Genomic DNA, 13,962 nt, shown 5'->3' with positions numbered 1-13,962 from the left:
TGCACAAACCAACTAAGAGTGGGCTAGGAACTGAGAGGATTAATTCAATTCTCTTTACTCAAGCCCCCACCCTACTCTGTACCACTCCCACAAAGGGAAGAGAGATGAAGAAAACAGTTTCCTTGATTTCTTAGATCACAAGAACCCAGCCTCCCTCATTAAGCACCCCTTTCTCTGCCTGACACATATTATTCAATTCACGGTTGTCCCGCAGGGTTTCCAGAGTTCCAGTTCCTGGTTAAATAGAGATTTTTGCCTGCAGGAAGGGGTGTGGGGACCAGCAGAACAAGCCTGGGAAGAAAAGCCCTAGCTATTACCCAAATAGTGGTGCTGGTGCATTGCTCATCCCTCTTGCCAGGGTTCTTCCTTCTCTGGAGACAAAGGGCTTTCAGAGTGCAGAGGTCTGCAAATGCCCTGAGGTCCAGCGTGTGGGTGGTGGGAGAACTGAAACCCTCATTTCTTTAAAAATATATCTTGTGGCTCTAGGCCTTGTGATTTCTTTTATTTCTTTTAATCTTCGTAAGCTCACTATGCAAGAATTGTTATTTCAAGATACCCAGAAAAGTTACATTGTTTTTAACTGTTTTACCTTCCTGTAAAGTCATTCATTCATTCATCCAGCAAATACTTATGGAGAACCTACTATGTGCCAGTACTAGCCATACAGCAGTGAACAAAGCAGGCAAAGCCCCTGTCATAAGGGCGTGGGGGAGTAGTAGGAACAGACATTAGACAGTATACAAACAAAAAATATATAATACGTAAACTAAAATCGGCCAAAGAGACAAAAAGTCATTGTGTTATTAGGGAATCCTTGTATTTGAACTGAGACCTGAAGGGTAATAAGGAGTTAGCCCAGTGAAGAGATGTTTTGGAGGAAAAATAGCAGGTGTAAAGGCCCTGAGGTAGGAATAAACTTGTGTTGGAGGTGATTAGGAAGGCAGGCAGGACTCATATCAGAGACGTTATGGTAGTTCTTTGTCTAAAGAACTTGGGCTTTATTCTGAGAGCGTCATATACAACTGATTCCACCATAATTAGTCACATGACCTTGGCCAAATTACTTCACTCCTCTGAGCTTAGTTTACCTATCTATAAAGTGGGTAATATTCAGTTAGCCAAAAGTTCCTTCAGTTTTAAAGTAAAAACAAAGGACACATTTTCCATTTTCACCAAGAACTTTATTGAACGTATTCACCATTTTGTTCTACTACCTTCTGCCATTTTTCAGGCAACTTCATAATCCCATCTTCCCAGAACTTTTTGTCTTTTTGAGCAAAGAACTGGTCCAGGTGCCTTTTACAGTCTTCCAGGGAACTGAAACTTTTTCCATTAAGAGAATTTTGTAAAGAACGAAATAAATGGAAATCCGAAGGTGCAATGTCTGGTGAATACGGCGGATGAATCAGAACTTCCCAGCCAAGCTGTAACAGTTTTTGCCTGGTCATCAAAGAAACATGTGGCCTTGCATTATCCTGATGGAAGATTATGCGCTCTCTGTTGACTAATTCTGGACGCTTTTCATCGAGTGCTGCTTTCAATTGGTCTAACTGGGAGCAATACTTGTTGGAATTAATCGTTTGGTTTTCTGGAAGGAGCTCATAATAGAGGACTCCCTTCCAATCCCACCATATACACAACATCACCTTCTTTGGATGAAGACTGGCCTTTGGTGTAGTTGGTGGTAGTTCATTTTGCTCACCCCACCTTCCCTTCTGTTCCACATTATTGTACAGTATCCACTTTTCATCGCCGGTCACAATTTGTTTTAAAAATGGAACGTTTTCATTACATTTAAGTAGAGAATCACACGTGGAAATACGGTCAAGAAGGTTTTTTTCACTTAAGGTACGTGGGACCCAAACACCAAAGCGATTAACATAACCAAGCTGGTGCAGATGGTTTTCAACACTTGATTTAGACACTTTGAGTATGTCGGCTATCTCCCTTGTGGTATAACGTTGATTGTTCTCAATTAATGTCTTGATTTGACTGCTGTCAACTTCAACTGGTCTACCCAACCGTGGGGCATGGTCCAGTGAGAAATCTCCAGCACGAAACTTTGCAAACCACTTTTGACACGTTCGATCAGTCACAGCACCTTCTCCATACACTGTACAAATCTTCTTTTGTGTTTCAGTTGCATTTTTTCCTTTCTTGAAATAATAAAGCATAATATGTGGGAAATGTTGTTTTTTTTCTTCCATCTTCAGTATTAAAATAGCTACACAAAAATTCACCAATTTTGGTTAAGTTTTTTGTTTTTTTTTTTTTAACGCATGCTAATATGACAGCTATCGCAATACAATCTAACAAAATTGTTTCCAATGAAGCTAAAGACAACTAAGCACTACTAGATCAATCTTGCAGAAAAAACCAAATGAACTTTTTGGCCACCACATCTTAAGATTCCCATGATGAAGGAAATCAATTACTGGTATTTGCAGAAGGCAATGGCAACCCACTCCAGTACTCTTGCCTGGAGAACCCCAGGGACGGGGGAGCCTGGTGGGCTGCCGTCTATGGGGTCGCAGAGTCGAACACGACTGACCGGACTTAGCAGCAGCAGACAAGGGGTAGAAAAAATGGCTTCAGTCGATCTGAGTTACTCCAGTTTTCTCCATCTTCTGCTACTCTGCGACCCCACCTACCTACCCTTTCTCCTCCTACCGCCCGGAGCACCAAAGCCCCTTCTTTTATAGCTCTGCTTGAGGTCTCCCTCTATACTGGATTTCCCTTCCACCAGCCCCCATCTTTTTCCACCCTCTCCCTTGAGCCCCTCCTCCTCTCGCTTGAATTTGAGCTACAGACACTTCCTATTTCTAGCCCCGCCCACTTTCTGGGACACCTCTATCGACTTCTCTCTTTCCCATCCCTCCTCCAAACTACGCTCCCCACTCCCCCCACACACACTTTCTCTCGGACATCTCACCAAGCTGTTTAACCCTTTCTCCTATCTTCCAAGAAAACTACTCTTTAAACTGCCTTCCTCCACCCACCCTCACCAGTCCCGAAACAGTCTTTGCAAACTGTTCACTGCTCCCAAAGTTTACTCTTGAAACGTTATTCCTTTACCACCCTCATCTTCCAAATCGTTCCCTATTTGCCCCAATTCTTAAGTACTTAGCTCCTCAGGACCCGACTCCACCCCACTCTTCTCCGGTCTCTCACTCCACCCACAAAAGAAGCTGGATCACGCTCCGGACAGTCTCTTCCTTCCAGTCACCCTCCCAACTACCGCTCCCAGCAGCCTCTCCCTCCACCACTTAAAACGTCCCCTCTTAAGAACCTCACAGTCCTACCTTCCGCTAAGTCCCCTCTCTGATGTTCCCGCTACTTCCTGGGTTCCAGGTCTCCCCGACTCTCGCAAGCATCACGCGCAGGGCTCCCTCCCCACCCAGGGAAGAGCCCTTTCCCGCACATACCTCGAGGTTCTGGCCCGCGCCGCCCCTTTCTCCGTCCTCCGCCCGCGCTTGGCCACTCTTTCCCTGTTTCTCCTGCTCCGTCCTGTTCGCCCCCTTCCATTTCTCCGCCTTCCGACTCAAAGCCACTCATTTCCTACTCCACAAAGGCGTGGGGGGGGGGGCCTCCCTACCCCAGGGGTCCCTCTGGGGCGCCCCTACTTCTGCGCACTTCCAGCAGTGCGCGAGCACTTCCGGGGCAAAGCACGCGAGGGCGTGCACGTGGGGCTGCGGCGCAGAGGATAGCGCCTAGTGTCAAATCCACCAGCTGTAGAGCTGGGGAAGGGGCGTGGGGAGCTGGGATGCGCCGGGGATGGGGAGTGATGGTGTATGGAGTTCGAGCGGATGCAACTTGCGGTGGGGCTAGTGGTTAGAAGAGTGGTTGACATGCTGGACTAGTCGTGTCAGAAGCTCTGGGTTCTCCCTGTCCCATGAGTCCCACCGCCACTACCGTAGTTGAGTCTGATCTGCAAACTTGGCATGCAATAGAGATAGAGATGTTTGCCAAAATGCAGGTTCCAAGGCCCCGGCCCCAAAGACAAATTCTGGAGCCATGGAATAGGACCTAGAATCCTGTGTTTTTTAAAAACCATTTTCCGACATTTTGATGCAGAAGTCTGCGAAACTGAGACTCAAAAGACTGTCAACATTCCTTGCTTCCTTAGACTGGTCGTGGTATTTATTCTCTTCTACACCAAACTCATCCCTACCCCTCAGAAACCTCACACACAAAATACAAAGGAGACCTTAGTTCTGCCTAGAATACAACTGGTCAGCTCCATGTGGCTCCACTCAAACGCGCACTCCCAGTTAGAGAATGAGGTTATAGTCAGTCTTCTGCTCCAAGATCAAGTTTTAGATTCTCGTCCCTCTTTTCCTGGACCACTTCCTTCAGCAAGTTGGCAGGACTGCTAGAAGTCTAGGTGATGCTCTATGTCTTGATATTTTAAATATTTTTTTGCTGAATTTTGATAGAACCTGTGTGTGCCATGAAAACATTAGTTGAATATTTAGAAATAAACGTCCGTTGGACTTCCTGACTGTCCAGTGGTTAACGCTCTTTTCCCTTAATGCAGGGGGCCAAGGTTCCATCCCTGGTCAGGGAACTAGATTTCACATGCCACAACTAAGGGTTTGCATGGATCTAAATAACCAGAAACTAGCTCTCAGGGCCCGGAGAAGGCAATGGCACCCCACTCCAGTACTCTTGCCTGGAAAATCCCATGGACGGAGGAGCCTGGAAGGCTGCAGTCCATGGGGTCGCTGAGGGCCGGACACGACTGAGCGACTTCACTTTCACTTTTCACTTTCCTGCATTGGAGAAGGAAATGGCAACCCACTCCAGTGTTCTTGCCTGGAGAACCCCAGGGACGGGGGAGCCTGGTGGGCTGCCGTCTATGGGGTCGCACAGAGTCAGACACAACTGAAGTGACTTAGCAGCAGCAGCAGCTCTCAGGGCCTCTATCCGCAAGGGATGCACCTGAGGGGAGGCGATCTGGAGTACCTGGCAATAGGGCAGATCAGCGTCAGCGATGTTAAGACGCATCCAGGCATCCCTGCAACAAGCTCGCCTGGTACAAGTTCTGCAGCCTCCAGGGCACCCTCTTCGATGTGACACCGCCCTCTGGTGGCCACAAGCATGCTTGCGGCGTCCGGGAAGGGAGACGGACGGGACCCTGCAGCACTAGCTCTCACTGGGACCCGCTTTGGGAGAGTTCCCCACAAGGGCCGCGCCCCCGCAATCCCGACTTGTTCACCGAGGGACCAAACATTTTAGAGAACGCCAACTACGAGCCGGCACAGGGCAAAGCGCTGTACAGATATTAACTTAATCCTCACATAAATCCTAACAGGTAGCCTCATTTACGGAGAAGGCAATGGGATTTTCCAGGCAAGAGTACTGGAGTGGGGTGCCATTGCCTTCTCCTGCAGCAGCCTCATTTAAGAGTTTGCTACAGGTCACTCAGAGAGCAAGTCTTGACTGTTTTTAGTTGTATAAAATATATTTGTGTCTCCATTTCTGAAAGATTTTGCTATATACAGAGTTCTAGGTTGACAGATTCTTTAAACACAATGAAGACTTCAATCCTCATTCATAGGGCTTCCACAGATGCTATTGGGAAGTCAGAAGTTAGGTTTTTTCCCTCTAATTGCTTATTTACCTTTTATATTACTACTTTTTCACCATGATGTATCTGTCGTGGACTTACTTTTAGTTATCCTCTTTGAATTTCATTGGGTTTCCTGAATCTGTACCTTGGTATGTCTTTCATATACCTTTTTCTGTATTTTCCTTCTGGGAATCTGATTAAATCTATATTGATCTTTCTACCCAACAGCTTAAGGTATTTGTTTTCTGTACTTCTCTATGCACTAGTTTCTGAACAATTTATTCTCACCTATATTACTTTGTTATCCTCTTTGAATTTCACTGGGTTTCCTGAATCTGTACCTTGGTATGTTTGACATATACCTTTTTCTGTATTTTCCTTCTGGGAATCTGATTAAATCTATGTTGATCTTTCTACCCAACAGCTTAAGGTGTTTCTCTTCTGTATTTCTCTGTACACTAGTTTCTGAACAATTTATTCTCACCTATATTTCAGTTCATTAATTCTTCTTTTATATTTAATTTGCTGTCAAACATATGGCTGTTGGAGTTTTGTTTTGGTTTTTTTTTTTTAGCTTTAAAAAAAAAATTCCATTTGGTTATTTTCTCAAAACTTCTATGTCAATTTTTTAAGGTTTGCCTTCATAGATGTTTTCAACAGGGTCTTTTATCTCTTTAAAAATACTAAGAAAAAATCAAGAAGTGCTATTTTATACCCTGTTAGTCCCAATATCTGATGTGTTTGTGTCTGTATTTGTTGTCTATTATTTCTGCATGTTCTCTTTCACGATTTATTTCCTTGAGTGTCTGATTATCTTTGAGAGTGTACTGGACGTTATTTGAAAAAGAAGGGTGTGTGTGAATACTTTAATGTCTGAGATGATAATATCTTTATCTAAAGGATCATTTTCATTTGCTTTTATCAGGCAACTGAGCGCACCACTAGGTCAGTTATAGGGTTTGAAGGCTGAGGATCTCTACACCTCCAAGACAAGCTGAATTTGGGAGACATATCTATGCCACGGCTTATGTCCAGTTTAACATTTTCATGAGGGTGTCTCCATTTGGGGTCCCAGTTCAAATGTGGGGCAATTATTCAGACTCCCAGCTTTCAACATATTTACACTTGTATCTCTTATACTGCAAGTCCACCAACCTTACAGCTGGGTTTCACAGGTGTCTCCTTCCACCAGCAAATGTCTTCAGGCAAAAGTAGCTTTGAGCGTTGGGATTATGATTTAGTCTCTTGCTTCTCCTAGAGTTTGATCCTTAATTCTTCACTCTCCTCTTAGCTCTTTGGAATGCTTTTCTTTTTCAACGTTTTATTCAGTTGAAGTTATTTTCCATGGAAGAGTAGTAAGAGTAATTAAGTAGACTACCATTACCACTAGTGTAACCCTTCACTCAACGCTACGTTATTCTCCCTCCAGCCTACCTGCACAGGACCCTTCCTGTCCCCAGGAAGGGAGCTGACTGGAAGAGAGAAGAGGAGATGGTGTTTCTGGTTTTATGGCTCTGTTTCAAAGTAGAAATTCACAGTTCCTCAGGAAAAGCCACACTTTTTCCAGAAAGTGGAGATAATACCTTAAATTTCTCCACTCACCTAGACTACCTCCTGTCATAGGGTAAGGGAGTTAGAGAAGGCAAGGTTTGGGAAAAGAACTAGACCGGCACTTTACAGGAACAGATCACCTTTAATGAGGCAAGAAAGGGCAACAGTATTAGTGAGCTGCTGCACTAACCCAAGAAAAGTGTAAGTATATATAGACATATATGTGGAAATCTACTGTCTTAAGGGGGCCAGTTCTTCTCCAAGGTTGTTCAGATTAGTTATCTCTTAAACTGCTGGGGCAAGGAATTCTGGAGATCGGCCAGAGGCTGGGCCTGGCTGGGAGCTGGGCAAAATCAACCTTAACGTCCATTTTTTTTCTTCCCATGAGAGAGTTCTTTGTTTTGCATAGAATGGTGGGGAGGATCCAGAGGGGAGGTTTAACTCCGGGCTGTTTTGAGCGGTGTAACTTTCCTTCAGTATGATTCAACGTCTCCCAAATTATCCAGATCAGGTGACAGAGATGGCAGTTTCCGGCCAATGGGCAGAGCTAGGGAAAACAGGACAAGGTCCCGGCCTGGGGTGTTCTACGCTAGCCATGGGACACGGGTGGTTGGTGGAGGCCACAGGAGGAGGGTAGCCTGGCTCTGGGCAAATACCATGCACGCGCCCAAGCTCTTGCCCTCTCTGCACTTTCTCAAAAGGGAATGAACACCAGACAGAGTGCAAACCTCCCCGCGCAGCTCGAAACTGAATGTGTCAGGCAGGGGTCAGACCCACGTTCCTTTCGCAAAGAGCGCCCCCGTCGGCGACGGAATACATCAAACCGGAAGCAGAAGTGCTCCACCGCCAAGGCTTTCGGGAAATGTAGTCTCCAGCCGCGGGACGAGCCCCGGGCCGCTCCGTCCGCATGCGTGTGGCCGAATTCTGTGGATTACACTCCCAACCCAGAGCTGGTACAATGTTCCGGGGTGGAAATGGGCTCACTTTCTTTTTTCTGGCCTCGCAGCATGCGCGATCTTAGTTCCCCAACCAACACCAATGGAACTGTAGTGGCTTCCTCACAGGGAGATGCGCGCTGGTTTGGGGGCTGCGTTCAGCTTCATCCCAGCCCACTGTATTCATTCATAGAGGAGTGGTCTACTTCAGTCCTCACCTCCAACCCCTCTCCAGGTGGGTCACACGCGAGTTTGGTGGGGTAGCCCCTGGGACACAGTCCAATGGCTCTTGCCCACCGTCTAACTTCTTTCCTTGGGTGAGCTCATGCACAGAATAAACACATGTCCCGGTGTGCCAGCACAATCCCAGCTTCCCATCTAGTTAGCTCCCCCTTGAGAATGAGCTCAATGGTCCTGGTTTAGTGGATCAATAACGAGTGAACACGCACTACATACAGTCACCCTACCCAAGATCCACTGAAATCCTGGTCTTCTAAACGCTGACGGCAAAGAAGTAGGAGAGAGCCGGCTTGTCTGACCCCTGACACTCAGTTTCGAACTCCGCCTACGAACAACACAAAGGCGGACCCTCAGAGGGCTTCACACTCAGTGGGTAGAGTTTACTCCAGCAGCACACACCCCCCCGCCCCCCGCCCCTTCAGAAATCTCCAAACTGTGGCAGGCACCTATCGGTGTTAGATTACTCCCACCGCCTTACCACCAAATACAAACGACATGAGTGCATGGCGAGCTCTCCTAAGAACTGGGGGTAGTAGCCGCGTAGTGGGCCTGTGGTTTTGCTGGAGATAAAGACATAAGCTCCAGCGATTTCAGATGCCCCTAATACCTTTTGGTGCCTGATATACCTAGCACCATGCATGGGGAGGGATAGAGGCCTCACGCTATGACCAGAGGTACCGTCTCCTCTGGATACGACTCTGTTCCGTGGTTACATGTCAGTCGGGCCCTAGGAGTGAGAGGCTGTGAATCTCCTACCTCCTAATGAATCCTGTGGAGAGCATGTGCCCAGTTCTTGTGGTGCCCTTTAGAATGTAGGGGAACATGACATTTTTCATCTTTCAGACTTTAGCAGCAATTCTAAGCTAACAGAAAAATCCATGCCAAAACCCTGTGACAACTCTTTAACTTTTGAAAATGAATATTAAAATTTGAGAACTGGTAACTGCTAGTTCCTTAATGCACTTTTGTTTTAGTAAAACAAAAACCCCATTAATCATTACAGCTAAAAATTATCTGGTCGTACAAGAATAAAATACGATCTATGTTGGCTTCCATCTATGTTATCAGGTCCAAATTTCTTGGCTCCTTTATCCATTAAAATGTTTACCAAAAAAAAAGTTTTTCCAAAATTATAAGGCTTTCACTAAAATTTGCTAGCAAAAATTAGCTCTTTCTTTCCACCAACACCTGCCAATAATCATTTATGCTGCTTATCTATAGAAAGCCCTCTGCTCCCCTGTCGTCCCCTTCTTTTTAATTATTCCCTCAAATGGCATTTCTAGAGAGTGGAAACTGCTTTACTTGATTTTGACAGTACCGAGACATCCCTTTCTTGGGCCTGGATCAACTTCCCATCCTTGGAAACATGATTGCCCATTATTCCTTTTCCTAAATCCTTCAGGCATGCTGAATAGGTCAGCAAAGGTTGATGATACCAAGGGGGAACCAAGCTTGATTCCCCAGCTTGGTTGTGTGTGAGGAGGAACCAGATTAAGAGCAGGGAGGCAAACTAACTGTAAAAGAGTTTAAAATTCAGAGACACATATACAACAAATATGCATCACCTTCTTTTAACAAATATTTTGAGTTTTATTAAAAAAAAAAAACTATAAAAGTTTGTCTGTCTTTATCCCTTCCCATCCCTTTCCCCTCTAACTCCAGAGGAAACCACCACTCTAAAGCTGATATTTTAATACTTTCCTACCTTTACTTCGCAAATTGATTTTTAAAAAGGTGATACGGACCTTTAATAAGCTTTATCACATTGTATATAATCCCTCTGTAACTTTATTTTCAATTGTTTTTGATGTTAGCCTTGTTAGTACATGTACATGCAGTCCAACCATTCATTAAACATTTGCGTTATCTCCTATACTGTGGAAAGGGCACTGAGAAAGATATGTAAGTTGCTGTTCTCAACCATCAAGCTGTTCACCTATTTTTGTACTTTAAGAATGTTATGTTTCAATAAAATTTACAAGTACATCATGAGAAATGCTGGACTGGAAGAAACACAAGCTGGAATCCAGATTGCCGGGAGAAATATCAATAACCTCAGATACGCAGATGACACCACCCTTATGGCAGAAAGTGAAGAGGAACTAAAAAGCCTCTTGATGAAGGTCAAAGTGGAGAGTGAAAAAGTTGGCTTAAAGCTCAACATTCAGAAAACGAAGATCATGGCATCCGGTCCCATCACTTCATGGGAAATAGATGGGGAAACAGTGGAAACAGTGTCAGACTTTATTTTTCTGGGCTCCAAAATCACTGCAGATGGTGACTGCAGCCATGAAATTAAAAGACGCTTACTCCTTGGAAGGAAAGTTATGACCAACCTAGATAGCATATTCAAAAGCAGAAACATTACTTTGCCAATAAAGGTCCGTCTAGTCAAGGCTATGGTTTTTCCTGTGGTCATACATGCATGTGAGAGTTGCACTGTGAAGAAGGCTGAGCGCCGAAGAATTGATGCTTTTGAACTGTGGTGTTGGAGAAGATTCTTGAGAGTCCCTTGGACGGCAAGGAGATCCAACCAGTCCATCCTAAAGGAGATCGGCCCTGGGATTTCTTTGGAAGGAATGATGCTAAAGCTGGAACTCCAGTACTTCAGCCACCTCATGCAAAGAGTTGACTCACTGGAGAAGACTCTGATGCTGGGAGGGATTGGGGGCAAGAGGAGAAGAGGATGAGATGGCTGGATGGCATCACTGACTCGATGGACATGAGTCTGAGTGAACTCCAGGAGTTGGTGATGGACAGGGAGGCCTGGCATGCTGCAATTCATGGGTCGCAAAGAGTCGGACATGACTGAGCGACTGATCTGATCTGATCTGATCCCCCCCCCAAAAATAGAAGGGCATATAAAAAGGAAGTAAAATATTTACTATGTCAGGTGGTGGTAGGTATTGTAGAGAAAATGAAGCTGGGAAGGGAGATGGGAGTATGCCATGAAGGGGCACTGGTTTTTTACTATTATTATTTTTTGGCCACACCACACAGCTTGTGATATCTGAGTTCCCCTGAGCAGGGATTCAACCTGTACCTTCAGCAATAAAAACAGAGAGTCCTAACCATTGGACTGCCAGGGAATTCTCACAAATTGCTATTTTGGTACAATAGTCAAGAAAGGGTTCACTGAATAAATATCTGCTGGAGGTGAAGAACCAAACTAAGTGATATCTAGGGGAAGAGGATTCCAGAAAGAGTGAAAAGCAACAAGATATGGCCATCTTCATAGATCCTGCAAGTTAGCAAACAGAACTTAATGAACCTTGGATGTGGGATGTGAAAGAAAGGAATCAAAAATGGTTACCCGGTTTAGGGCTTGAGCAACTGGGGTTACCTTTTCTCAGATGGGAAGTTTGAGGGAGGAACTTGATAAAAGATGAGATTGGGATGGGGAGATCGTGAGTTAGTTCATCTTCGGACATATTAAATTTGGGATGTCTGTCAGAAATCCAAGTGGAGATGTCAAGTAGGCAGTTGGTTATGAGTATGGAATCTTGGAATGGAGATAAAATTTTCAACTGGGTATTTAAAGCCTTCAGTCTGGATAAAAGCCCCAGTGAGGGGGACTGTAGAAAAAGAAAAGAGGTCCAAAGACAGAGCACTGTAAGACCTATATTAAGAGCAAGGAAAGATACGGAACTTCCCTTATACTGCCAACAAAATATTCTCATTTTCCCCCTGCCAGACTTCAAACTTTTTGCCAGCCTAATGAATATGAAATAATATCTCACTGCTTTCTTTTGCAGTATTCTGATTTCAAGATAGAACATCTTTTCATTTTGAAAAGCCAATCTTCTTTGACTATCAACACATCTCCACTGTACTGTTAACAAGACTACATTAAGTACCTATTGTGCCCCTGGCATTGTGATAGCAAGGGAACAAAAAAAGTTAGCCAAATGATGTGGACTCTGCCTTCCTGGAACTCACCATCTACTTCAGGGTTGGGAGAAAAACCAATCAATCAAAAGTACAAATCATGGTAAAGTGAAGGACATCAACATAATCTATTAGAATTTAAAAGAAGGCCAATTTAGCCGGCAGTCATTAAAACCTTCCCTGATGTGACATCTGCATTTTAACAAAAAAGGAATTAACTAGTTCAGTATCTATCAAAGCCCACTGTAGCTATAAAGACCTGAGCACTAGCATCAGTATACCTAATAACAGAATAATTGTTTTCTTATCCACCCTTGCATAGAGAAATGCAAGAGGCTTTGTAGGACATAATGCCTGCCCTGGGGCCTTCCCCACACATACCCAGGCAGCAGGAGTGGAAGATTGGTTTTCTCCTGTTTCTCTTTTGTAATTTTGGGACAATTATTCCTGCACTATTATATCCAGTTCACTCTTATATGAACCTCACACCATCTGGTTATACTTATCTATACATGCTGACACAGTAACCCCATTTTAGATGTTTATCTCACTATGGGTATTTTAAGAAAAAAAATTCCATGGAAATAAAAAGGCAAGGGTGCTTCAAAAGGTATAATAAGTATTCAATGTCATTATTATAAAACCAATGCCCCAAACTACCCAAATATTATTGCAATAGTAGTGGATTTCTTAAGGGGATCATGACACTATGTAGCAACATGAAAACATTTATAAGAAGGTTTTTTATTTAAGTATGATACAAGATTTTATCTACAGTACAGGCAAATACAAATAACTGATATATTAAGAGGTGAAGGTTGTGGGTGAATTGGGGGGACTTAATTTACTGAAATAGTCAAGAAAAACCTTCCAAGGTCCTTCATTTTGTTTCCACTTGGGTCTCTGATTTAAACTATCACCATATCCCTTCTTCCATTCACCCTCAAAAGCCTGTTATATGCAGCTCCTTGAACATAACATGGCTCTGAAGACATGATGAAGATTAGAGGTTAAGAGCTGTGCCTTTGCAGCCAGGCAGTTCTGGGTTCCAAGTCTGATATCTCTCTGGGTTTTTCTCCCCATTAGAAAACAAAGATATAATACATACACTGTTTCTTCAATGCAAGAAACAGATATACAACAAAAGGGGAATCATTCCACTGGTCGTGGGAAACCCACTGAATCCCAGGAAAAGCTTCGGAAATTGAATCCAGTCCAGGGACTTTAGGAATGAGAAATGAGAATACCATCCTGTCACCTCATCCTCCACAACAACAGCAGACCTGCTCTCTCTGGTAAGGAATCAGGTTCCAAGCAACTTTAGGCCTTCACCTTACCAGCCTAGCAACCTCAAATCAAAGTATCCTTGCTAAAGTCTGTTTTAAAAAAATTTCTGTTCAAAGACTCTAATTGGCTCAACAGCCCCTGAAATTATCTTTGAGCTCCTGGATGTCCTGACTTGTGTTCTTGTGGTCAGTACAGTAGGGATTGTTACAAGAGGAAGAGGGGGGCAAAAGCTGGGCAAAGACAAGATACCACAAAACCTATTAGGGGAGCTGTAAGGATTATGAAATGATGGCTGTAAAGTACTTAGCAGTGTCTTCAAGAAGTAAGCATTCAGTAAATGCTATTATTAACTCACCTGGATGTGATGAGTTTAGCAGTTAATCCCTCTTCCTTTGATGCATCACTCTTTAATCTTAGCCAAGTTCTGAAAATGGAAAAAGACAAACTGACTCCCATTCAACGAAGAAGGCTATTTATTGAAATAATACA

General features: G+C 44.1%; 1 protein-coding gene and 1 long non-coding RNA gene across 7 annotated transcripts in view; both read right to left on the bottom strand.

Moving 5' to 3' along the window:
• CDH3 (cadherin 3) overlaps window positions 1-13,962 on the bottom strand; it is a 139,320-nt gene that overhangs the window by 117,317 nt on the left and 8,041 nt on the right. For 3 of the 6 annotated variants that reach the window (XM_070771946.1, XM_070771942.1, XM_070771943.1), the window contains exon 3: window positions 13,829-13,897. The exons of 2 other annotated variants lie outside the window; for them this stretch is intronic. In XM_070771946.1, the coding sequence (XP_070628047.1) occupies window positions 13,829-13,897 (69 nt within the window). Of the gene's footprint in view, window positions 1-3,425; window positions 3,538-13,828; window positions 13,898-13,962 lie in introns of those variants that run through there. One more of the 6 variants, XM_070771948.1, reaches the window with a different exon arrangement.
• LOC139177277 (uncharacterized) lies at window positions 1,160-3,420 on the bottom strand. The gene is made up of 2 exons (XR_011561748.1): window positions 3,303-3,420; window positions 1,160-2,224 (listed from the first exon to the last, which is right to left on the bottom strand). It is a non-coding gene; the product is annotated as an uncharacterized lncRNA (long non-coding RNA).

This window comes from Bos indicus, chromosome 18 (assembly GCF_029378745.1).
Source record: "Bos indicus isolate NIAB-ARS_2022 breed Sahiwal x Tharparkar chromosome 18, NIAB-ARS_B.indTharparkar_mat_pri_1.0, whole genome shotgun sequence".
In the NCBI taxonomy this organism is placed as follows: domain Eukaryota; kingdom Metazoa; phylum Chordata; class Mammalia; order Artiodactyla; family Bovidae; genus Bos; species Bos indicus.
Note: the sequence above shows the minus strand (reverse complement) of the source record. Positions and strands in the feature narration are given on the sequence as shown.